This window comes from Nycticebus coucang, chromosome 10 (genome assembly GCF_027406575.1).
Source record: "Nycticebus coucang isolate mNycCou1 chromosome 10, mNycCou1.pri, whole genome shotgun sequence".
NCBI classification, from domain to species: domain Eukaryota; kingdom Metazoa; phylum Chordata; class Mammalia; order Primates; family Lorisidae; genus Nycticebus; species Nycticebus coucang.
In genome coordinates, this window is record NC_069789.1 from 106,846,097 (window position 1) to 106,872,838 (window position 26,742).

Consider the following 26,742-nt stretch of genomic DNA (forward strand, 5'->3'; position numbering starts at 1 on the left):
GGGCATGAGGCCTTTGGAGGATGCTGACTGAAGAAAGCACAGGGGAGCCAGGCATGCAGAAGTGGCTGTACTACCACAAGTAGGGTCAACCTAAAGAGAAGGAGGGCTGCTGCTCTCTCTCTGAGGCTCACCTGCCTCTTCAGAGGCCCAGTGAGGCTTCTCTGGACAGTGTCTTGGCAGGGGCTTTCATTCACTCACTTCTTATCCCTTTCGACCCTGGAGGGCCGGTTCTGTGCTGGGCAAGGTAAAGTGCAGCAGTGGAAACTGTTCTAGGCATAGGAGGAGGTCTTCATTAAGAGTGAGGGTGGAACCAGGTAGGGGTGGAGGGGTTGAGGATGCCAGTCTCCCCCACCTTAGCACGGAGAGAGCTAAGAGGGATGCAGTGAAGCTGGTCTTCTGGGATTTATATCTTCAATGTTGGCATTTTAGAGGCACCCAGATAGATGCAGGCTACTAGGGATAAGATGGTGGGGAAACAGACTGAAGGCACAGTTTGCTCAGAGGAAGCTGCAGACATCCAAGAAAAGGGGAGAAAGCCTGGGACATGTGTTGCAGAAGAGAAAAAAGAACTGCAGGGGTCGGGTGTTGAGTTCCCAGGGCATATTATTCTTGACCAGGTTGTCATCAAAAATCCTCTGGGGACTTGGAAGGTAGTAGTCCCTTCGTGAGAGTGGGAACCCCAGAGAGAAAGCATTTGAGTGGAGTTTTGTTTGTTTTGCACAAGGGAAAGATGAGTTCTTCGGACAAGCTGGACTGGAGGACTGAGGGACTCTAGGCAATGTCCATGGAGGGTAGATAGTCTGGGGGACACCAGGCAGACATCTCTGAAGAAGCCCGTGCTGGGGTCTTGGGCCCCACTGCAGAGGAGGGTCAGTGTTGTGCCCTCCTTGTGCGATCCTGGCACCAACCAACAGAGCTGGGAACCTGCCTCCAGTGTAGAGGACTGGAATGCAAATTGCATGGAGTTAGCCCCTGGTCCCCAACAAGTGAGTCCTCCACAGTCTCTGCTTACCCTGTGGTTCTGTGGCTCACAGACATTGTATCTGAGGGAAGGCGTGGGAGCTCCAGGGGTGATGGGCTGGCTGTGGGGCTGAGACCTCACCTTCCAACCTAAGTCTCAAGGGAGAAGTTCCTCTGCAGGGTGAAAGAGAAGGTGTCCAGGAGAGCAGCTGGAGCCCACCAGCAATTAAGGCATGGGATATAGCCAGAAGTTTCCAGGGAGACCTGCAGCGACAAGCTGGAGATGCTAGAGGGAGCTGAGAAGGCAGGTCTAGAGGCTAGCTGGGGAGAGTTCTGGGAAGGCAGGTGTGAAAAAGCAAGCTTGGCAGATGAGGCGAAGGCGCTGGAGGGTCAGGCCGGACCCCTGGGGAAAAAGGCCATGAGAGGGCAGTTTGGCCAAGAAGCAGCAGCAGGTGAGAGTTAGGGTATGTCCAAAGGCTTTTCAAGTTGAAAGGTGACTTGAGAATGATTTGAAGAATGTCTCTGCTGGCAAGGATTCAGACTCAACCCAACACTGTTTCCAACTAAAGTTAAAAAGAAAAAGACAAAAACTTCAAGGCTTTCTTTTGAAAGAGGACAAGTGGAGAGGCACCATGGGTTGGGGGTGGAAAGGGGAGCCATAAACACCAGCTGTCCGCTCTCTGCTCTGCCAGCCAAGGAAGGTGGCCCCACTCTTGGGAGATATTTGGTTCTCTAAGGCAGATCAGAAAGCCTAATTTATTTTTTTTTTTTGAGACAGAGTCTCAAGCTGTCACCCTAGGCAGGAGAGTGCTATGGCATCATAGCTCACAGCAACCTCCAACTCCTGGGCTCAAGCAATTTTCCTGCCTCAGCCTCCCAAGTAGCTGGGACTGCAGGCGCCCGCCACAATGCCCGGCTATTTTTGGTTGCAGCTGTCGTTGTTTGGCGGGCCCGGGCTGGATTCAAACCTGCCAGCTCAGGGTGTATGTGGCTGGCGCCTTAGCTGCTTGAGCCACAGGCACTGAGTCCAGAAAGCCTAATTTTTCTGGTTTCAAAAAATGTGTTGGCATCTCAAAAAAAAAAAAAAAATGTCCTGTGAGTCAAAACGTGTGCATCAGTTTTGGTCAGACCTAAGTATCCTGGCAAAAACTCTGGGAGAGAGGAAGGGGATTAGTGGCTGTCACAGCTGGAGGACAGGGCTGGGTGAGTGTGGAGGCTGTGGAGCCTGGAGTGATGGGAGGTCTGCAGCTGGCTGGCGCTGGTTGTTGCAGTGTTGTGAATATACTGAATGCCTCTGAATTGTGCAGTTTTAGACAACGAAAATGGCAAATTTTCTGTTATGTACCTTTTTTCCAAAAAGTAAGGGGGAATAACCCTGTTTATTAGTTAGGTTCCAAGGGAGCTGAGCTGGCTGGAGGGCAACAGGGGGCAGCACCCCTCTCTGGCCTCTGGGATGTCAACAGTGAAGTGAAAACTGGCAGCAGGTCTCCGCCAGGGCACAGGGAAATGTGGTCTAGTTGGGAAAAGGCTTCTGAAATATGACACTTTAATATTAAAGTTCCTCTTAGGCTTAGTGCCTGTAGCTCAGCGGCTAGGGTGCCAGCCACATACACCAGAGCTAGCAGGTTCGACCCTAGCTCAGGCCTGCTGAACAATAACTACAACCAAAAAATAGCTGGGCATTGTCGCGGGCGCCTGTAGTCCCAGCTACCTGGGAGGCTGAGGCCAGAGAATCACTTAAGCCCAGGAGTTTGAGTTTGCTGTGAGCTGTAGCGCTATGGCACTCTACCAGGGGTGACATAGTAAGACTCTGTCTATAAAATAAAATAAAATAAAATAAATAAAAATAAAGTTCCTTTTAGAGCTGATCACAAAACATGTCGTACAGGATCAAGGGATGAACTCAGCGGGTGCTACAGACCTGGGGCCTTGGGGCTGAGGCCAGGAAGCCTCCTCCCCTGGCTTCTCTAGCATCTTTCTGGTGTACTCAGGCCTGACGGTCACTCGCTGTCATCAGCCTTGTCAACCTTGTGGACATGGAGCATCCAGGGGAAGGCCTTCCTGCAGACATGGCATTTCACAGCCTGGCTCTCAGTCAGGGCAGGCTGCTGGGGGCCCAGAACCTGGGGATTGTTCTTCCTGGGCAGTCCAGGAGGTGGATTTTGCAGTGCTCCTCCAGTACAGAGCTGTGCAAGAAGGCCTTTCCTTGCCATGGTTCTTCTGGTGCTGCATAAAGTGGGCCAGGGAAGTGAAGACCTCCCTGCAGTGGGCACACTTGAAAGGCCACCTTCGCAGGGTGCTTGGGGCACGCCTGAGACCCCTGCAGCCTTACTGGGGCTTCCTCTGATATGTTTGAGAGACAATGGGTGGTGGCCACTGTGCTCAGGGTCCCCGTATCTCTTCTGGGGACTGTTGCTCCAAGCATTCCCTGTCTGCTGGTCCTGCTGGTCAGAGGAGGGCCCCGGGGAGTCCTTGGGTTAGTCCCAGATACTGCCTTCAAAGCCAGGTGAGTCTAGGAGCCTGGGAGAGGAGGGAGATGGTCATGTGGCAGTGAGCCTGGGCTGTGCTTCTCCCTGGACCTGCAGGGGCATGGAGGGCCCCACTTACGGAGCCAAGTCCCTGCCCTCCCCCTGCTCAGCACAGACCTGCACCCCTATCCTGTCTTTCTTTAAGATAAATGGATAGTTGTTTATGGGGTACACCCCACAGCCCAGCTCCCTTGTCCTCGCCCTGCTGGTCCTCTGGGTGACCCTTAGCCTGTCTGCCTCAGTCAGCCTGTTCAGACTGGGAGACTGCAACCCTGGCCGTGAGGTAGAAAGCGGGGGATGGCTTTCCTAGGGGACCCCAGATCTCTGTGCCTGTAGTCAGTGTGCACCATTTCTAGGGCATATGTGGAGCCTCCACTGAAGTCCCTAACTCCACCCACAAGCATAGTTCATGGCTTTGGGGTTGAGTGGGGGGACCCTCAGCCAGGCCCAAACTCCATTTCCAGACCTTGGAATGGCTGCAGGAGCTGGCACTTACCCCGAGAACCAGGAGCAGATGGTGGACTCGGTGGGCAATGGGCAGGCTCTGAGGCCACTGCTGCATCCAGGATCCATTTAGACACCTGTAGTGCAAACAACAGGCCTGCTTGCAGCTGCCCATTGGAAGCTGCCCTCTGCCTTGGGAGGGGGTTGCTGCTGAAGTACAGTCGTAAGGGGCTGTCATTAGGTATGAGACATAATTTGAGGGGCCTCTGTGCAAAATAGAAGCTCAAGGTCCCTTGTTCAAAAATGATTAACAATGTCAATGCTGTGGCAACAGAGCATTAAATGCAGCCCAGGGTCCTCTGCCATAGTTCAGGTCACTGTTTTACCCCTGGGGCTCCAAACCACAGTCTCCCAAGGTTACTTACTATCTCTGCCCACGAGCCACAAGAGGATTGGCAATGCTTCCTGCCCAGGCTCTGGCCCCTAAGCCCACTCACTGTGATCTGGACCTGGTGGAGGAGCAGTTCCTCTCTGTCTTGGGGGCTCAGATGAGGACCTAAGAGCAACGTGCTCAGTACACCTGTTCACTGGCGCCACTAGATTGTCCAGCGTTCTCCTGACAGAGGAAAAAACACAATGACACTCTTAACATAAATCTGGCCTGTTGGAGGCCTCTGTCAGATCAAGGAACACTAAGAAGCAACTGTTAGGAGCAACTCTCCCTGCTTTTGCTGCCCCCACCCTGCCTGGAGGCCTAAATCTTTTAAGGGAGGACTCGCTGGGCCAGAGAGGCTGCCCCAAACCCAAAACCTGACAGGATCCAGGGCAGGGGGACTGCAGAGCCACAGGGAGAGAAGGAGGGAGCTGGGTGGCACCAGGTGGAAGGAAGTAAGGTATAAGATTCTTCTCACTCTCAGGCTGGTAATATGAGGGTGATTTATTTGGCTGGATTACTGTTTTTTATTTCTTACCAAATGCTAGGGTCTTGATTGTTTGTTTATTTTTTGTTGCAGTTGTCACTGCTGTTTTAGCTGGCCGGGTCTGAGTTTGAACCCACCACCCTCAGTATATGGGGCGGGCGCCCTACCGACTGAGCCACAGGCGCCGCCCCAGAGGCAGCATTTTTAATCTCCCTGACTCCATAGCCAGGGCCACGTTCAAGAGGCATGTGAGGAGCAATCAGAGCACTTGGGCTGGGCACAAAAGCCAAGACATCCAGCTCTGACTGAACTCCAGATGCAAAAACATCCCCACCACCCCAGTCAGCCACCAACCTCTTATCTGGGTTCTGATCATTCCAGGAACAGCCAGGCAGTGAGTGGGACCGGGGACCCAGACTTGTGCATTGGGCTGAGAGGTGGGAAAGGAGGAGGAGGCAGAAGGGAGAGGGGGGATACCTTGAGAGCAGCTGCACCTTGGAGGGTTCTGATGCAAACCAACCAGGAAAAAGAAAACAAGAATAAGGAGAAACTGAACCCTTGGCTATTCACTGATGTTGAGTGATTATTTATTATCATTATTTGAGACAGAGTCTCCCTCTGCCACACTGGGTAGAGTGCTATGGCATCATAGCTCACAGCAATTTCAAACTCCTAGGCACAAGTGATCCTCCTGCCTCAGCCTCACAAGTAGCTGGGAATATGGGTGCCAGTGACAACACACAGCTATTTTTTTCTGTTTTTAGTAGAAATGGGAGTCTTGCTCTTGATCAGGTTGGTCTCGAACTCTTGAGCATAAGCAGTCCACCTGTCTCGGCCTCCCAGAATGCTGGGATTATAGGAGGGAGCCACTATGCCAGGCCTTGAGACATTATTTTTGTGGTTTAGGTTTAGGCAGTGGTACTGGATTATTTTTTAAAAATTAAAAAAAAGGAAAGAGTGGCATGGTGTTACTGAAATAGTGGAGTAGGTGACACCAGCATTCATCCCCCTCCCCAACAAAAAGTCAAATAGATCCAGGCCAGTGGCTCACACCTGTAATCCTAGCACTTGGGAGGCTGAGGCAGGTGGATTGCCTGAGCTCACAGGTTCGAGACCAGCCTGAGCCACCTCTAAAAAATAGCTGGGTGTTGTGGTGGGCATCTATATTCCCAGGTACTTGGGAGGCTGAGGCAAAAGAATCACTTTAGCCTAAGAGTTTGAGGCTGCTCAAACCATGGCACTCTACCGAGGGTGACAAAGTGAGACTCTGTCTCAAAAAAAAAAAAAAAAGTGAAATATAGACAACTAGTTGTAAACTAAAATAGCCCAAGGACCCATTAAAATTTTGGAGTAACACGGTGGAGGAAAAAAAGATGCAGAATATCCACACAGAAAGGATCACTGGTAGGGTCGGTACATCTGAGATGCTCGGAGAGAGCCAGGGACAAAGAAGGACAGTGGATCCTGTCAGGTATCAGCCCCAGGTGGGGACTACCAGGGACCCCAGGCCTCTGCTTCCCCCAGGACACCAATACGCTTGGCAGCCAGGGCCACCAGGGCCTCAGGAAACTAAACCTGGGCTCTCAGGGTGCTAGGATCTTTGGGCACCTGCCCCTCAGGGTAACCAGTATTCCACCCCACAGCAGACTGCATATAGAATAGTGGTCCCATGAGACCATAATGGAGTTCTGCTGCCACCATTTGAAATCGGGGCCACATAAAGTCCTGACACAGTCAGACTGGCATCACCAGCAGCCCCTGTAGGGGACTGACCAATGCCCATGCAAAGTGGAAGAGTTGGCAGAGGGATCCAGGACAAAAGAGCCCACGAGAGGATGATGGTACAGCATCTGTGGGGAGCCTTGACCTGGGTACAAGCATGAAAGATCTGACCTGACCGTTGTCATCTGGGGAGTTGTAGACCCTCTCCCTGGAAGATCAAAAGTTTGAACTTGTGCTTTTCTCAAATATTGCTGGTGCAGATCAGGTTCTGGACCAAAAAACACAAACTCAGTGACAGATGAATAGGCCCCTAAAGGGCCAACACTTTAAAAGAGAAAGAGACCCCGGAAAGATGGCTGTGGGTGGATAGAGCCCAGATATTTCTGAAGAACAAATTAAAGAATAGTCTGGAGCCTTTGGAGAGACTGAAAACAAGTGACTGAAGATGATTTTGTTTTATCACGTATAGAGGAAAAGCCAGTGAAGAAATCATTAGAAAGCAGACATTAGATCAGCTCTGGGAAGCGTGAGACCCAAGCGGCTCAACTTTAAGACACAACAGGAGCAGCTGCCAAGAGGAGGCAGGGCCAGCTGGAGACCCAGGTCAGGGCCAAAACTGGAACCAGGACCTAGTAACTGCCATGATCTTGGGTCCAAAGCACCAGTGGCGCTCACAGTCACCTTCAGGGCCATATGGCTGTGGTGAAGATGATTACTGGGAATAACCAAATGTCTTTTAATGACCCAAGAAACGACTAACACATCTTTGGCAACTGAGCCCCACTTTCACAGTTTTCTCTGTCTGAGATCAGCTATCAAATATTCTTTTTTTACTTGTGTAGTATACATGGGTTACTACAAAATTTTGAGATGGAGGGTGTCATAGTCTATTACTTCCAAGAAGCACAGTGGACCTTGTGGGTTTTCCTGAAACATCTCCCAACTTGCATGGTGGGTTCCTGCCCATCCCTGAAGGCACTCAGTGGCCTTGTTCCACCTTCTTGGATCTACAGAAATGCCAACAGTCAGGGCCACCTTTTTGTGAGTTTGGCCACCCTAGCTCTTTTAAGCTCATACTTTGCTGGGGTACCTCGCTGTGTGATGACCAGGTGGGCAGTGGGTGCAGGCAGGTGAAGTGGGGCCTCAGGTCACCATCCTCCTGCTGGCTACCACCTCCACAGAGCAGCTGAGCAGAAAGGCTAATCTCTCTCTCTCTTTTTTTTTTTGAACCCGCCACCTCCAGTATATGGGGCCAGCACCCTACTCCTTGAGCCACAGGTGCCACCCCGGCTAATCTCTCTTAAACGTATGTATAGCTCAAATTTATTCGGGTTTAATATTAGAAGTGTTTTTAGTCTATATTTAGAAGTTTCATGATATTTTTCTGACCAAAAATATGCCATATGAATGTAATTGCTTATACTAATTAGCGTATGGCAATTTTGGTTTCATTATATACATAATTTCACTTATTTAGTGAGGAATTAACTATACCTGATAACGATAATAAATACCTATTACTGGCTTATGTACTTACCACACTACACTTTCTATCATAGTTTTTTAGAGATGGGATCTCGCTAAATCACCCAAGCTGGTCTCCAATTCCTAGGCTCAAGCAATCCCTCCTCACCCTCCTGAGTAACTGAGACTAGAGGGTTGAGCTACTCTACTGGACTATCAATTACTTTTATTTTTATTTGTTCATGGTGTTCAAGTTTTTCTTTTCCAACAAAGTGCAAATGTAACACAGAAGCGAAACCTCAAGAACCAATAAACTTTGGCTTTTGGACTCAAAGCTTCACCTGTTGGTTTTGTTTGATTGATTGTTTTTAAGATTTAAGCTTCTCCAGGAAGTTGAAGGGGCAAGAGTCGCCAACTGCACCAAGTGCGTCTTGTTCCAGGCACAAACTACACCATTTATATCCCAGACAGTGCTTAGCAAACATTAGGAAACACAGCTTGAAACCTGTGAAACCTGTGGAAGTTAAAGCCGTCAGATGCCTACTCCCAGATCTTGTTTGAAGTTAGTTCTCCTTCTTTCCTTCCTTCCTTTCTTCCTTCCTTCTTTCTTTCTTTCTTTCTTGCTTTTCTTCCTCTTCCCTTCCTTTCAAATACACCTTTTGTTTCCGCTGTCCTAACCTGAGACCTTTCATCAGCATAATAAAGCATCACTTATTCATTTCTTTTAACATTGCAACTGTTCCCAGTTTCATTTCTCCTCTCAACTCCCAGTTGACCCAAACTCAGCCTGTTTGGCTCTTTTCCCCTTCTTGTCTCAGCTTCTTATAACATAAAATCACTTAGTGCCTCTAACATCTTAACGTGCTGTTAACTGGCAATTTTATGCAGAATCTATCCTTGTTACTATGTTAACTCATGACCCGTCAGTAATGTGTTGAAATAACAGTGTTTTTAATGACTCACGCCCGTAATCCTAGCATTCTGGGAGGCCGAGGTGGCTGCATTGCCTGAACTCACAGGTTCAAGACTAGCCTGAACCACAGCGAGACCTCATCTCTAAAAATAGCTGGGCGTTGTGGTGGGCACCTGTAGTCCCAGTTGCTCGGGAGGCTGAGGCAAGAGAATTGCCTAAGCCCAAGAGTTTGAGGTTGCTGTGAGTTGTGATGCCAGGGCAATGTACTGAAGGCAACAAAGTGAGACTGTCTCAAAAAAAAAAAAAAAAAAGACAGTGTTTTTCTCCAAATAATCGCCACCTCGTTGTGAATTAAACATATATATTTGGGCCAGTCTGGAATGGCATCCACAGGCTGGGTCATGTTGGGGTTATTGATCTGGACACAGAACTGGGAGGACCCAAGGGCTCCAGAGTTATTTTTTCTTTTGAGACAGGGTCTCGCTAGAGTAACAGGGAAGCAGAGGCAACCCAGCTTAAAGGGACATGCTGGTGCTCTGGGCCACATCCAGGCAATTCTGCAAGAATCATCAACTGGGGATGCTCCTGACCAGTCCTTAGTAGAAGTCTCACTACATAGAGTAGTGGATGTTTTAACTTTGAAATTTAGGCACCTGGCGCTTAGGCAAGGGAGTAAAGCAGAGATAGACTCTGTCCTAGTAACTCTGTACAGGCATTAGACAGGCAGTCTGCGACACGTACAAAAGTCACTAACTGCTACCCCTACTGCAGCAGATGTCTCTGTTATCTATATGCCCTTCAGATGGCACGTGTTGGACCTATGTAGTAACCTTGTAACTTCCCTAGCCTTCTGTTGTCTTTGAGGACAGGTGGCCCTGCACCAAGGGCACAGGCCAACCTGAACTTTCCCTGAATCACAAGACTTTCACATGCACCCAAGTCCTAAAATGTATGAATGGAAGGCCAGAGATTGAGTCGGGGGCTTGGTTTTTGGGACACTAGTCTGCTGAGTCTCCTGGCCGGTGAATAAAGCCACTTCCTCTTCCAACTTGTGCCTAGGGTCTTTTATCTGCATCGGCTGTTGCTACATTTCTTGGTTCCCTGACTGGGAAGTGAGGCTTGGTAGCAGACCATGCAGCCGGACTCTTTGGGTCATGTTTTGCCAACCCCTTGGACCACCCCCTTGGGAAGCTCCAGTTGGTTTGGCAACGTGGTCCTCAGAGCACTCCTGAGACCAGTTCTCCCAGAGGAACGTCTCCTCGAGACTGAGCTGCAGAGGTCCCTGCGGTAGGTCCCTGAGTACCAGGATGTCCAGAGTACAGTAGGACTTATTTCGCCTACACAATTTTAGTGGAAGAAGGAGTCAGATCAACTCCTTGGGTGTTAGGTCGCCTGCAGGTGGGAGGTGTGTGAAAGAGTGCAATGTGAATGTGAGTCTTGAGAGAGGGAGACCCTTGGATGGAGATGGGAAATGAGCAAGGAAAGTCCACCCCACTGGCTACCATGCTGAAGAACTTTAAGAAAGGATTTGTAGGTGACTATGGTGTTACTATGGCCCCAGGAAAGCAAAAAGTCTTTGTGAGTGAGAGTGGCCCTCTTTTAGGGGTAGGATGGCCATCTGAGGGAAGTCTAGAGAAGTCCTTAGTGTCTCTTGTATAGCACAGAGTCACTGAGAGAGGTGGTCACCCTGACCAGTTTCCCTAGATAGTTGGTTACAGTTAGTAGTGAACCCACCACCCTGGTTGAGAGGGCAGGTAGCAACAGTGCTAGTAGCACAAGGACAGGAAGGGAAAGTGCTTTCCGCCCAATCTAGAGTAGTGGTGCCGAAGATATTGGCAGATCCCATGCAGGAGGACCTCCTAGATGAAGTTCCACCACCCTCGTACAGAGAGACTGCAGGTACTACAGCACCTAAGGAGCTGATTCTCCCTCCAAGGCAGACTGAGCCACCCCCAGCCCAGCCAGGTGCCCCTCATGCAAAGAAAGGAAAGGTCCCAGGAGGTCTGCCTTCCTTAGCAGCTCTAATAAGGCCTAAACCAGGAGTCCAGACGCCCCTCAGAGAGACTAGACACACTGGAGTGGATGAGGATGGGCACATGGTCAAATGGAGAATAATGATGTATCAGCCATCCACAACCACAGACTTAGTGAATTGGAGACATCACACTCCTTCTCACATGGAGAAGCCCCAGGCTTTGGTCGATTTGATGCAAACCATTTTTCAGACTCATAACCCCACATGGGCAGATAGCCACCAGCTGCTCATGACCCTCTTTAACACGGACGAGAGACGCCATGTGATTCAGGCTGCCTCTAAGTGGTTAGAAGAGAACACCCCAGACAGGTTCCAAAATCCTCAGGAATATGCCCGGGTCCAACTTCCAGGAGAGGACCCCTCAGTGGGATCCAAATGTGGCAGAGGACATGGTATGCCTGACCCAATACTGGGAGGCATTGTTGTAGGGGCTGAGGAGAAGAACACAGAAAACTACTAACCTAGCCCAAGTGAATGAGGTCCTGCAAGGAAAGACTAAGAGGCCAGGCCAGTTCTATGAGAGGTTATGTGAAGCGTTTCAAATGTATATCCTTTCAACCCTGGGAGCCCTGAAAATCAGAGGATGGTTAAAACGGCCCTAGTTAGTCAAAGTGCTGAGGATATGTGGTGAAAACTGCAGATCAGGAGGGGTTTGCAGGTATGAACACCTCATAGCTTCTTGAAATAGCCCAGAAGGTCTTTGTAAACTGGGAAGCAGTGAGCTGTAGAGAGGAAGATAGGCACATGAAACAGTGGGCCAATCTCTTTGCTGCAGCTCAAAGGGGGGACCCCCTTTCTTTCAAAGATGACAGGGTCAAGGAGTGAGAGGAAGTAGAGGACCTTGGGTAAAAGGGCCTCCCTTGCAGAGGGATCAGTGAGCAATTTGCCGAGAGACAGTGCATTGGAAGAAGAGTATCCCCCAAGGCAAGGAAATGTTGAAAATCCTGGGAGAGAGGTCACAGACCTGGAAAGGCAGGAAGCCCTCTACAACTTAGTGGGAGAGGCCCTGCTAGACAGAAGGGGACCAGATTCAGTTGCCTCCAGAGAGTCCATGGTCCAAGTAAGGTCAGGGGCAAGGTCAGTGAGGCAAAAACAGTATCAAGTGCCCAGAGAGGCTCTGGGAGGGATCCAGGTACACCTTCAGAGATTTGAGCAGTTTGGCATAATTGCACGTTGCCAGTCTCCCTGGAACACTCCCTTGCTCCCTGTGCAGAAGCCTTCTATGAAGGACTATAGACCAGTGCAGCATCTGAGGCTTGTTAATCAGGCAACTGTAACATTGCATCCTACAGTGCCTAACCTCGTATACTCTGCTCAGTGCAGCTGCCCACCTGACAGCATCCTGGGTGTCCTTTCTTCAGCAAACCGCTGAGAGCACTATGGTTATTTAGAGTGTACCCTATGTAATAAAAACTGTCATACGGCAGTGGCTCATGCCTGTGACCACAGTGCTCTGGGAGGCCAAGGCAAAAGGACTGCATATGGGACACTTTGTTCTGTGCAGACTTCTTCATGTGAGCTGACTGTGGCTCTGACTGCTGCTGTCCTGCATGTTCTGCTGCCTACTGAGGAGCAGAATGGGCTGTCAGACTCTATTTATTCTGCTTGAATTTGGGGATAGTAGTGCTGGCTCTACTTCCTTCATTTCCTTCCCCAGTGTCTTTATGAACATCACCTGGGCCTTTTCCTCTTCCTGTCACTGATGGGGTTTTTCATTTCCTCATAATCTCTCAGAGCCAGAAAGGGACTTCCTATTCTTGGGCTTCCTATTCACTTTCTTCTGTTCTTTGGTGCTAGCCCAACACTGCTTTCCCTGCAGCACCAATGATCACCCGGGGGCTCCCTATCCCGCCATCCCCATGGGTGCTGCTAAATGGTGAGCAGTGTCCACCATCTCCAAACAAGGCCCAACAGAAAATGTTAACTATTCAGCTCTGGTGGTGCTCAGGGGGACTAAGGGAGGGTGGATAGGTGGGGGGGAGGGATGAGCAGAGCTGCTGCTGGGGAACTAAGCCTGGGAGCTAACCCAGGTTTTCAGAGCACCCTTGACATAGCAATTCCATCTTAGAAAAAGACTCTACCTTACATTTCTTTTTTTTATTTTTAATTTCAGTTTGCTTGTTCATTCTTCTTTGTTTGAAGTACTCCTTTTTTGTTCATTTTCTTCTTCCTCTGACGGTGCTGGCTGTTTTTGATGTTGTTAGTAGAGACAGGGTCTTACTCTGGCTCACTGCTGCTCATACTGGTCTTGAACCTCTGAGCTCAGACAATCCACCCACCTTGGCCTCCCACAGCGCTGGGACTACAGGCGTGAGCCACCACGCCCGGCCCACCTTACATTTCTTTTATCATTTTTATCTTATTTTACCAACCCTTATGTCCACTTTGAATAAAGCAGTGAGGGAGCTGCTCTCTGCCTATGAAGCCCTGACTCAGAAGCAAATTGTCTCCAAATAGTTTAGCACCAGAGTCCCCACAGGCGTTGTGTTTCAGGCGAGGGGCAGCAGCTCCATAAACATTTCAGGAGAGGCCTACATGGCCAGATGTGCACCTCAGTGGAGATACGACACCTAACCAGCACAGCCTTCACCACCAGCCTCACCATGAAGACTATAAGGAGAGCAGGGCTGCACTGGCTCAGCAGGAACATCTCACAGGATGCCATCCTGTTGTCACTTGGGATCAGTGCCTGACATCTACAGGCAAAGGGGCCACCAACACCAAGGGCTGTGCTTTGCAAGAGGCTAAAGATGACAGGTAAGCCCAAGATACACTTGTACATGTCACTCTCCTCAGAGAGGTTAACCCCTTTCCTCTTGATGTTAAATGTCACTTTGTTTGATATGGGCATTCAATAGCATACTTAATCAATACATAAATATTATGGATAAAACTGACACCGGATTGGCTTGAGCCTGTGTGTCCGCAGCCCTGTAAGTGAATGGTACATGCAGTCCCTGGGTTCCAGGTGACCCTGAATCACAGCGTTTGACACTCACAAATGGGCTCCCCATCAGGATAACTTACAAATAGATAATTAAGTTGATAAATTGGGAACAATTTCCTCCACTAAACCTTGCCTCGAGCCATTTACAAAGGTTCACCTCAAAGCCATTTGTGATAAAAGAAAGAAAGGCTGTGCAAAGAACCCTACATACCTCTCTTCAGTGGCAAGTTCCCCTCCTCCAGCAACAGAACCGAATTCTGATTCTCCAGCACCTTCTCCACCATCTTATGTCAGCCCAGCTAGTTGCCTCAAAAAAATGCCCTTTCTGCGTCTCTGTCCATGAGGAGGGGTAAGGGATGGCCTGCGCACCATTTCTAGTCATTTTCAAAGCACCTCGTGATGATTCTCATGGGCCCAGCCACCGGCCTCTGTTCTGCTCAGTATATTAAAAATGGCTAATCCAATGGCTCCTGTAGCTTAACAGCTAAGGGCACCAGCCACATACACCAAGGCTGGCGGGTTCTAATACATCCCAGGCCTGCCAAACAATGACAACTGCAACCAAAAAATAGCCAGGCATTGTGGCAGGTGCCTGTGGTCCCAGCTAGTTGGAAGGCTGAGGCAAACCTTCCTAATGCTAAGATCCTTTAATGCAGTTCCTCATTTTGTGATGACCCCCAGCCATAAAATTATTTTCATTGTTACTTCATAACTTTAATTTAGCTACTGTTATGAGTCGTAATGTAAATATTTGATATGCAGGATGGTCTTAGGTGACCCCTGTGAAAGGGTAATTCGACTCGGTTGTGACCCACAGGTTGAGAACCGCTGGCTTAAGCCCAAGAGTTGGAGGTTGCTGTGAGCTGTATTGCCACAGCTCTCTAGCTAGGGTGACAAAGTGAGACTCTGTCTCAAAAAAAAAAAAAAGGCTAATCCTAGCACTCTGGGAGGCTGAGGTGGGTGGATTGCCTGAGCTTATAGATTTGAGACCAGCCTGAGCAAGAACAAGACCCCGTCTCTAAAAATAACCAGGCATTGTGGTGGGTGCTTGTAGTCCCAGCTGCTTGGGAGGCTGAGACAAGAGAATTGATTGAGCCCTGGAGTTTGAGGATACTGTGAGCTACGGCCCGCTACTGAGGGTGACAGAGTGATACTCTGTCATAAAATAAAATAAAATAGCTAATCAGGTGAATGGTAATTCACTATAGTTAAAAGAAGAGGAAGAACCAATAGATACTTCCAGTGTAACTCACACAGAACACTACAAGACACTGATAGAGGCAGACCTCCCACAGAAGGTGGCAGAAAGACTTGATGAAATATTTCAGACAGAATTGGTAGCTTATGTTGATCTTGAGGTCCTCAAACTGCGGCCCGCGGGCCACATGAAGTGGTGTGATTGTATTTGTTCTTGTTTTTTTTATTTTACTTCAAAATAAGATATGTGCAGTGTGCATAGGAATTTGTTCATATTTTTTTTTCAAACTATAGTCCAGCCCTCCAACAGTCTAAGGGACAGTGAATTGGCCCCCTGTTTAAAAAGTTTGAGGATTGGGTGGTGCCTGTGGCTCAGAGAGTGGGGTGCCGGCCCCATATACTGAGGGTGGTGAGTTCAAACCCAGCCCTGGCCAAACTGCAACAACAACAACAACAACAACAACAAAAACATAAATAAATAAACTTAATTAAAAAAAAAAACTTTTAAAAAGTTTGAGGATGCCTGAATTCTTGATGAAAGAGCAATTGATGCTTTCAGGGAATTTAATGAAGGAGGAGCTCTGTCTGTACTACAACAGTTCAAAGAAAGTGACTTATCATATGTTCAGAACAAGAGTGCATTTTTATGTGGAGTTATGAAGACCTATAGGCAAAGAGAGAAACAGGAGAGCAAGGTGCAAGAGTCCACAAAAGCACCTGATAATCCAAAGATCAAGGCCTTTCTTGAGAAGACTGGTTATACTCTGGATATAACCACAGGACAGAGGAAGTATGGTAGTCCTCAACCAGACAGTGTATACTCTGGCATACAACCCAGAATTGGAACAGAAGTGTTTATAGGTAAAATGCCAAGAGATTTATATGAAGATGAGTTGGTGCCCCTTTTTCAGAAGGCCGGTCCCATTTGGGATCTTCATCTTTTGATGGATCCACTGTCTGGTCAGAACAGAGAATATACATTCATCACCTTCTGTGGAAAGGAAGCTGCACAGAAAGCTGTTAAACTGTGTGACAGCCATGAAATTCCCCCTGGTAAACGCCTTGGAGTAAGCGTTTCTGTAGCAAACGACAGACTTTTTATTGGATCCATTCCAAAGAATAAGACTAAAGAAAATATTTTGGAAGAATTCAGTAAAGTCACAGGTATAACAGAGGGTTTGAAGGACATTATTCTCTATCATCAACCCCATGATAAAAAGAATCTGGAGTTCTGCTTCCTTGAATATGAGGATCAGAAGTCAGCAGCAGCACAAGCCAGACACTAGCTGATGAGTGGAAAAGTAGAGGTGTGGGGAAATGTAGTTACAGTTGAATGGGCTGATCCCATGGAAGAACCAGATACAGAAGTAATGGCTAAGGTGAAAGTCTTATTTGTGAGAAACTTGGCTACTACAGTGACTGAAGAAATACTAGAAAAGCCATTTTCTGAATTTGGAAAACTTGAAAGAATAAAGAAGTTGAAAGATTGTGCATTTGTTTATTTCGAAGACAGAGGAGCAGCTGTTAAGGCTATGGATGAAATGAATGGCAAAGAAATAGGAGGAGAAGAAATAGTGTTACCCAAGCCACTAGACAAGAAAAGGAAATAATGACAAGCTGCTAGACAGGCCTCCAGAAGCACTGCATATGAAGATTATTACTACCACCCTCCTCCTTGAATGCCACCTCCAATTAGAGGTCAGGGTCGTGGTGGGGGCAGAGGTGGATATGGCTACTCTCCAGATTATTACGACTATGAAGATCACTATGATGATTACTATGGTTATGATTATCACGACTATTGTAGAGGCTATGAAGATCCCTACTATGGCTATGATGATGGCTATGCAGTAAGAGGAGGAAGGGGAGGGTGAGGTGCTCCACCACCATCACCAAGGGGGTAGGGAGCACCACCTCCAAGAGGTAGAGCTGGCTATTCACAGAGGGGGGTATCTTTGGAATCAATAAGAGTCTCCAGGAGTGGCAGAGGGGGTCCTGCACAACAGCAGAGAGGCCATGGTTCCTATGGATCTCAGGGCAATTGTGGGGGCAATGTAGGAGGCAAGAGAAAGGCAGATGGGTACAACCAACATGATTCCAAGCATCATCAGACCAACAATCAACAGAACTGGGGTTCCCAACCCATCTCTCAGCAGCTGCATCAGCAAGGTGGTGACTATTCTGGTAACTATGGTTACAATTTTATCAGGATTGGGAAACAGTGGAAATAGGTAAGTGAGGGCTCGAAAATGATATTGGCAAGATATGATTGGCTCTAGATCTGCATTGGTGGCTGGGCACACTGGCTCACATCTGTAATGCCAGCACTCTGGGAGGCCAAGGTGAGCAGATTGAGCTCAGTTCAAGACAAGTCTGAGCAAAAGCAGAGCACTCCCCCTCTTTAAAAATAGCTGGGCATTGTGGTGGGCACCAGTAGTTACAGCGACTTGGGAGGCTGAGGCAAGAGAACCACTTGAGCCCTGGAGACTGAGGTTTCTGTGAGCTATAATGCCACAGCACTCTACCAGGAAGAAAAAAAAAAGTAGCAATATGCTGCCATTTGTATTGGGCTGAAGAAATCACTAATGTGTATCTACTCAAGTCTCGAACCCACCAGCCTCGGTGTCTGTGGCCGGGGCCCTAACCACTATACTACGGGTACTGAGCCTATACTCGTCTTATTATTTTTCCTCTTTTTATAAATGCTGTTGGTAATATTATTACCACATGTGAGCAATTATGGTATTGTTATTTTTATTATTATTGTTACTATATATGGGCTACAAATATGGGCTATGCATCAGGAGTCTTGAGTTGGACACAAATTTGACCAAAAGGTTGGAGACCCATATGCTCAGTGGATTCAAACCCACCCAGGGCCTGCTAAACAAAAAATAGCTGGGCATTGTAGTGGGCTTCTGTAGTCCCAGCTACTTGGGAGGCTGAGGCAAGAGAATCACTTAAGCCCAAGAGTTTGAGTCTTCTATGAGCTGTGGTGCCATGGCACTCTACAAGGGTGACATAGTAAGACTCTGTCTCAAAAAAAAGAATATTCCAGAAGTTTGCATGCCAGATTCAGGCATTGAGATGCACTACAAAAGTGCCCAACAGGCCGGGCGCATGGCTCATACCTGTAATCCTAGCACTCTGGGAGGCTGATGCAGTTGGATTGCTTGAGCTCACAAGTTTGAGACCAGCCTGAGCAAAAGCAAGACCCCATCTCTACTAAAAATAGAAAAACTGAGGCAAGAGGATCACTTGAGCCCAAGAGTTGGAGGTTGCTGTGAGCTATGACAACATGGCACTCTACCCAGGGCGACAGCATGAGATTCTGTCTTAAAAAAAAAAAAAAGTGCCCAACAGTTGAGCTTGGTGGGGTCAATTACCCCTCCCCCAACCATGTGATAGCAGTGTTCAACTGTGCAAATACATGATACCATAATGTGATCAAAGGAAGTATATGGGGCCAGGTGTAGAGGAATGGACACCATGTTTACAAGGACAGTTACTGATTCTTATCACATTTAAAGGAAACACTGAGAACAGGACAGTCTCCCGGCAAGCCTAGAAATGTTTTGTGACTGTGGCAGGTGCCTATAGTTCCAGCTACTTGGGAGCTGAGGCAGAATCGCCTAAGCCCAGAAGTTGGAGGTTTCTGTGAGCTGTGATGTCACAGTATTCTACCGAGGAAGACAAAGTGAGACTGTCTCTAAAAAAAAAAAAAAAAAAAAACAGACAGAGAGAGATGTTTGGTGGGAGATGTTGGCTTTGGGGAAGTCTCATCTCCTACTGCTGCCAAATGAGGCAGAGGCTCAGGGGGCTCTCTGCCTCTAGACCCTCCGGGTCTCTCTCCAGAGTGGCCTGGGGACCCTGGCATAGCTGCCCTGGGCTGGCTGGGTCCCTGAAGATACAGTCAGGACTCAGGGCCCTCCCCAAAGTCTACAGAGGAGGCCTGAAATCATCATCCTTGGCTAGGGAGGTAAGTTGGTCACAGGAAAAGAAAGTACAACTTCTAATGGCCCTGGGATTTAGAGGCCACCCAGGCCCAGCTCAGGCCAGGTTCCAGGTGTGTCCCAACCCCCAGCTCCCAGATTGAGGGTGAGCTCCCAGGTAAAAGCCCCTGTCACCATACATCAAGAGCACCCCACACAGGGGCTGCTGCAGGACTGCTCTTCCAGGCATGTGGCTGTGCTCTGGGCTTCCCTCCCTCATAGGGCTCTCTCTGGGGTGGCCTTTTCTGGGCCAAGAGGCTGGCAGGCTCCAGGGAAGAGTACTTGCTTTGACCGCCTCAGGGATGTGGTGGTTGGAGGCAGCTTTTCCATCTTCCACTTCTACAATGTCACCCTATTCAAATTCACTGCCCCCCGCCCCCCTCCGCCACCAACCACGCTGACTTCTTCCAGGTGAGCTTCTCCCTGGGGTCGGGGGTCCCCTGAAGGCCCAGGGCTCCTCCCAGAGCTCTACTCTGAGGCCTCAAATGGCTACTGACCTCAGGGCCATCCTGTCTTTCAGGTCTGACCTCTGCACATCTTTCCTCTCTGCTTTCTTATTTGTATGCCTCTGTCTGAAACAAGTTCCTTCTCTTGTCTTGCACTGCAGGGACCCCACAGGTCAGGCAGGGATTCTTGCCTCTCTTGGCCACTGCCAACCCTTGGTGCTTAGAATAGCACCAGCCACACAATGGGAGTTTTTGCTGAGTGAATAAATAAGGGCGGATGAATGAATCTCTTCCTGAGGTCATCAGCCCCTGGGCATCCCCTGTGTCATACATCTGTCCCCCATTTCTGTATTGGGTTTCCCATCCTGTCTTCCTGACAAAGGGCATTCCTGGCATAGCCCTTTTGATGTCCTTTCCTTTTTTATTGGAATGAATGTGTTTACATGATTAAAAAATAGCCAAAGCATTTAACAAACTAACTGCATCCACCAGTCATTGCAGCATTGCCACCAGAAAGGCACAGGGCTTTCTATTGCCCCACATTCTGAGTCCCTCGATATAGTCATGTTAGCTTTTTTTTTTTTATCAAACCACTAGAATTAATTTAAAAAACAAAATAAAACAATGATAAAAAATTGCAAGGTCTGAATCCAAAGTATTTCCTCTAATAGTACCAATACCACAAGGTACAGATTATCATACAAATGTGTACAAATTTTAAATACAAACACAATAGGGCTGGGTTTCAAAGGAAAACAAACAAAAAGCAGGTCCTCATCAGGATTTCATTAATGTATACAAATGACAATGGTAGGACTAACTTCTTTTGTACTATTCATGCCTTCCAGGCCCCTTCTAGCTACCCTGTGTCAAACAGGAAACTCTCACAGGTACAAATGAGGCATGGTATAATGTTCTAACGTATAAAAATCATGCTAAGATTTCGGCTTTTCTTGATTTTTGGTTTCCAAACATTCCTGCTTCCTTCTCTGTTTCCCCAAGTACATCTCAAAACTACTCTTGAGCTGAGAAAGGGATTCGGCAGCCAGAACACCTTTAAGCAGCATAGCCCTGTGACAATATTGGTGGGAGAAGGGAAGGAATTAAATAGGATGCACCATCACCAAAGATTTCCTTTGATGCTGCAGTGCTCTGTTTAGGCTATGAGTAGAAAGCACAGTCATACCAAAGCTCGGTTCATACCAAATTTAAAAGCAAACCTGGGAGAGTCTGCGAGGCGCAGTGGCACTGGGCACTTTCCCGGAGGGTCCGGCTCCGCCCAGCCGGGGAGGAGGAGGGAGCGCCGGCTCTGGTTCCCACGCCTCCGGGAGCCAGTCGGTGCTTTCCGCGCTGGAGTTGGGGCCTCTGGCCAGAACTGGGGTTGCTGCAGTAGCGTTGCCCCTGGACTTAAATATGTTTGCTCAGGTAGAGCCCCGCGCTCTGTTCGCCCCCACATACGGCGCTGGCATGAGCGTGAGACGCTAACAGGACAAAGGAGAAAGCAGTTCCATCTCCTGGAGATCCTAGTCGTCTCAGTGGCAGTCTCTGTAACGCGTGACCTGAAGGTACTGGGAGATCTGTAGGGAGGACACTGGGACATCTCTGAAGCTGTGAAATGAGCCTCAAGCTGTCGTCCTGGGTGGAGTGCCATGGCATCTCAGCTCACAGCAACTTCTAAATTCTGGTCTTGAGGGATTCTCTTGCCTTAGCCTTTCAGTCCACAGGCACGAGAACTTAAAGAGCAAGAGGAAGTGAAAGGAAAATTAGGGCAAGGAAACAGATAAAAGAAATCACCCATGAGGCAGAATCAGCAGAAAACTCCAGGCAACATGAAGAACCAGTCCAGAACAACCCCGCCAAGGGACCATGAGGTAGCTACTGCAGAGGATTCCACCTATACAGAAATGTTAGGAATGACAGAAAGGGAATTTAGAATACACATGTTGAAAACAATGAAAGAAATGATGGAAACAATGAAGGAAACTGCTAATAAAGTGGAAAATAACCAAAAGGAAATCCAAAAACAGAATCAAATTAGAGATGAACAATATGAAGAATATAAAAAGGATATAGCAGAGCTGAAGGAAATGAAACAGTCAATCAGGGACCTTAAAGATGCAATGGAAAGTATCAGCAACAGGTTAGACCATGCAGAAGAAAGAATTTCAGAGGTAGAAGACAAAGTTTTTGAGATAACTCAGATAGTAAAAGAGGCAGAAAAGAAGAGAGAGAAAGCAGAACGTTCACTGTCAGAATTATGGGACTTTATGAAGCGTTCCAACATACGAGTTATAGGAATTCCAGAAGGGGAAGAAGAATGCCCCAGAGGAATGGAAGCCATACTAGAGAATATTATAAAAGAAAATTTCCCAAATATCACCAGAGATTCTGACACACTGCTTTCAGAGGGATATCGGACCCCAGGTCGCCTCAACTCTAACCGAGCTTCTCCAAGACACATTGTGATGAACCTGTCCAAAGCCAAGACAAAAGAAAAGATTCTGCAAGCTGCCAGGAGTAAGCGCCAGTTGACCTTACTCAAATCCATCAGAATGACCGCAGACTTCTCTAATGAAACTTTCCAAGCAAGAAGACAATGGTCATCTACATTTAATCTACTTAAACAGAACAATTTCCAGCCCAGAATTCTGTACCCTGCTAAGCTAAGCTTCAAAATTGATGGAGAAATCAAATCATTTATGGATATACAAACATTGAGGAAATTCGCCACAACAAGACCAGCTCTACAGGAAATACTTCAACCTGTTCTGCACACTGACCACCACAATGAATCAGCAGCAAAGTAAGAACTCAGAAATTAAAGGACAGAACCTAACCTCCACACTGATGCAAAAGATAAAACTAAGCAATGGACTCTCACCAAATAAGACGAATAGAATACTACCACACTTATCAATTATCTCAATAAATGTTAATGGCTTGAATTCCCCACTGAAGAGACATAGATTGGTTGACTGGATTAAAAAACACAAGCCATCCATTTGCTGTCTGCAAGAAACACACCTGGCTTCAAAAGACAAATTAAAGCTCTGAGTCAAGGGTTGGAAGACAATTTTTCAGGCAAATGGAATTCAGAAGAAAAGAGGAGTTGCAATCTTATTTTCAGATACATGTGGATTTAAAGCAACTAAAGTCAAAAAAGACAAAGATGGTCACTTTATATTGGTCCAGGGAAAAATACAACAAGAAGACATTTCAATTCTAAATATCTATGCACCCAATTTAAATGCTCCCAGATTCTTGAAACAGACTTTACTCAGTCTGAGCAATATGATATCTGATAATACCATAATAACAGGGGACCTTAACACTCCTCTTACAGAGCTGGACAGATCCTCTAAACAGAAATTAAACAAGGATATAAGAGACTTAAATGAGACCCTAGAACAACTGTGCTTGATAGACGCATATAGAACACTGCATCCCAAAGATAAAGAATATACATTCTTCTCATCACCCCATGGAACATTCTCCAAAATTGATCATATCCTGGGACACAAAACAAATATCAACAGAATCAAAAGAATTGAAATTTTACCTTGTATCTTCTCAGACCATAAGGCACTAAAGGTGGAACTCAACTCTAACAAAAATGCTCGACCCCACCCAAAGGCATGGAAACTAAACAATCTTCTGTTGAATAACAGATGGGTGAAGGAAGAAATAAAACAGGAAATCATTAACTTCCTTGAGCATAACAACAATGAAGACACAAGCTACCAAAACCTGTGGGATACTGCAAAAGCAGTTTTGAGAGGAAAATTCATCGCTTTAGATGCCTACATTCGAAAAACAGAAAGAGAGCACATCAACAATCTCACAAGAGATCTTATGGAATTGGAAAAAGAAGAACAATCTAAGCCTAAACTCAGTAGAAGAAAAGAAATATCCAAAATCAAATCAGAGATCAATGAAATTGAAAACAAAAGAATCATTCAGAAAATTAATGAAACAAGGAGTTGGTTTTTTGAAAAAATAAATAAAATAGATAAACCATTGGCCAGACTAATGAGGAATAGAAAAGTAAAATCTCTAGTAACCTCAATCAGAAATGATAAAGGGGAAATAACAACTGATCCCACAGAGATACAAGAGATCATCTCTGAATACTACCAGAAACTCTATGCCCAGAAATTTGACAATGTGAAAGAAATGGATCAATATTTGGAATCACACCCTCTCCCTAGACTCAGCCAGGAAGAAATAGAGCTCCTGAACAGACCAATTTCAAGCACTGAGATCAAAGAAACAATAAAAAAGCTTCCAACCAAAAAATGCCCTGGTGCAGATGGCTTCACTCCAGAATTCTATCAAACCTTCAAGGAAGAGCTTATTCCTGTACTGCAGAAATTATTCCAAAAAATTGAGGAAGAAGGAATCTTCCCCAACACATTCTATGAAGCAAACATCACCCTGATACCAAAACCAGGAAAAGACCCAAACAAAAAGGAGAATTTCAGACCAATCTCACTCATGAACATAGATGCAAAAATTCTCAACAAAATCCTAGCCAATAGATTACAGCTTATCATCAAAAAAGTCATTCATCATGATCAAGTAGGCTTCATCCCAGGGATGCAAGGCTGGTTTAACATACGCAAGTCTATAAACGTTATCCACGATATTAACAGAGGCAAAAATAAAGATCACATGATCCTCTCAATAGATGCAGAAAAAGCATTTGATAAAATCCAGCATCCTTTTCTAATTAGAACACTGAAGAGTATAGGCATAGGTGGCACATTTCTAAAACTGATTGAAGCTATCTATGACAAACCTACAGCCAATATTTTACTGAATGGAGTAAAACTGAAAGCTTTTCCTCTTAGAACTGGAACCAGACAAGGTTGTCCTCTGTCACCTTTACTATTCAACGTAGTGCTGGAAGTTCTAGCCAATACAATTAGGCAAGACAAGGAAATAAAGGGAATCCAAATGGGAGCTGAGGAGGTCAAACTCTCCCTCTTTGCTGACGACATGATCTTATACTTAGAGAACCCCAAAGACTCAACCACAAGACTCCTAGAAGTCATCAAAAAATACAGTAATGTTTCAGGATATAAAATCAATGTCCACAAGTCAGTAGCCTTTGTGTACACTAATAACAGTCAAGATGAGAAGCTAATTAAGGACACAACTCCCTTCACCATAGTCTCAAAGAAAATGAAATACCTAGGAATATACCTAACGAAGGAGGTGAAGGACCTCTATAAAGAAAACTATGAAATCCTCAGAAAGGAAATAGCAGAGGATGTTAACAAATGGAAGAACATACCATGCTCATTGATGGGAAGAATCAACATTGTTAAAATGTCTATACTTCCCAAAGCAATCTACCTATTCAATGCCATTCCTATCAAAATACCAACATCGTACTTTCAAGATTTGGAAGAAATGATTCTGCGTTTTGTATGGAACCGGAAAAAACCCCGTATAGCTAAGGCGGTTCTCTGTAACAAAAATAAAGCTGGGGGCATCAGCATACCAGATGTTAGTCTGTACTACAAAGCCATAGTGCTCAAGACAGCATGGTACTGGCACAAAAACAGAGACATAGACACTTGGAATCGAATTGAAAACCAAGAAATGAAACTAACATTTTACAACCACCTAATCTTTGATAAACCAAACAAGAACATACCTTGGGGGAAAGACTCCCTATTCAATAAATGGTGTTGGGAGAACTGGATGTCTACATGTAAAAGACTGAAACTGGACCCACACCTTTCCCCACTCACAAAAATTGATTCAAGATGGATAAAGGACTTAAACTTAAGGCATGAAACAATAAAAATCCTCCAAGAAAGCATAGGAAAAACACTGGAAGATATTGGCCTGGGGAAAGACTTCATGAAGAAGACTGCCATGGCAATTGCAACAACAACAAAAATAAACAAATGGGACTTCATTAAACTGAAAAGCTTCTGTACAGCTAAGGAGACAATAACCAAAGCAAAGAGACAACCTACACAATGGGAAAGGATATTTGCATATTTTCAATCAGACAAAAGCTTGATAACTAGGATCTATAGAGAACTCAAATTAATCCACATGAAAAAAGCCAACAATCCCTTATATCAATGGGCAAGAGACATGAATAGAACTTTCTCTAAAGACGACAGACGAATGGCTAACAAACACATGAAAAAATGTTCATCATCTCTATATATTAGAGAAATGCAAATCAAAACAATCCTGAGATATCATCTAACCCCAGTGAGAATGGCCCACATCACAAAATCTCAAAACTGCAGATGCTGGCGTGGATGTGGAGAGAAGGGAACACTTTTACACTGCTGCTGGGACTGCAAACTAGTACAACCTTTCTGGAAGGAAGTATGGAGAAACCTCAAAGCACTCAAGCTAGACCTCCCATTTGATCCTGCAATGGCATTACTGGGCATCTACCCAGAAGGAAAGAAATCCTTTTATCATAAGGACACTTGTACTAGACTGTTTATTGCAGCTCAATTTACAATCGCCAAAATGTGGAAACAGCCTAAATGCCCACCAACCCAGGAATGGATTAACAAGCTGTGGTATATGTATACCATGGAATACTATTCAGCCATTAAAAAAAATGGAGACTTTACATCCTTCGTATTAACCTGGATGGACGTGGAAGACATTATTCTTAGTAAAGCATCGCAAGAATGGAGAAGCATGAATCCTATGTACTCAATTTTGATATGAGGACAATTAATGACAATTATGGTTATGGGGGGGGAATAGAAAGAGGGAAGGAGGGAGGTGGGTGGGGCCTTGGTGTGTGTCACACTTTATGGGGGCAAGACATGATTGCAAGAGGGACTTTACCTAACAATTGCAATCAGTGTAACCTGGCTTATTGTACCCTCAATGAATCCCCAACAATAAAAAAAAAATAAAATAAAAGCAAACCTGAAGTGCTCAGCTGCCTTCTTTCCAACTTGGAATCAAAAGTCAAGTTCTTTGGGAATATGTGCAGCTGGGGATGGTAACATTCTCTTTATTTTACTTTTCTTAACATTATTAAAGGCTGTGACGTTCTTGAAGGATTAGAATCCTAATATAATGAGGGCAGCGCCTATGGCTCAGTCGGTAGGGCGCCGGCCCCATATACCGAGGGTGGCGGATTCAAACCCGGCCCCGGCTGAACTGCAAACCAAAAAAT

The 26,742-nt window shown here is 46.4% G+C and overlaps 1 protein-coding gene across 1 annotated transcript; it reads left to right on the forward strand.

Annotated features, from left to right (window-relative positions):
* The first annotated feature begins 1,243 nt into the window (after positions 1–1,243).
* LOC128596494 (heterogeneous nuclear ribonucleoprotein R-like) lies at positions 1,244–17,000 on the forward strand. The gene is given in 5 exon segments (XM_053606104.1): positions 1,244–1,412; positions 3,953–4,014; positions 11,177–11,350; positions 15,142–15,291; positions 15,649–17,000. Coding segments are annotated over 5 exon segments (1,647 nt in total). The 3' UTR covers positions 16,741–17,000.
* The last annotated feature ends 9,742 nt before the right edge of the window (positions 17,001–26,742 follow it).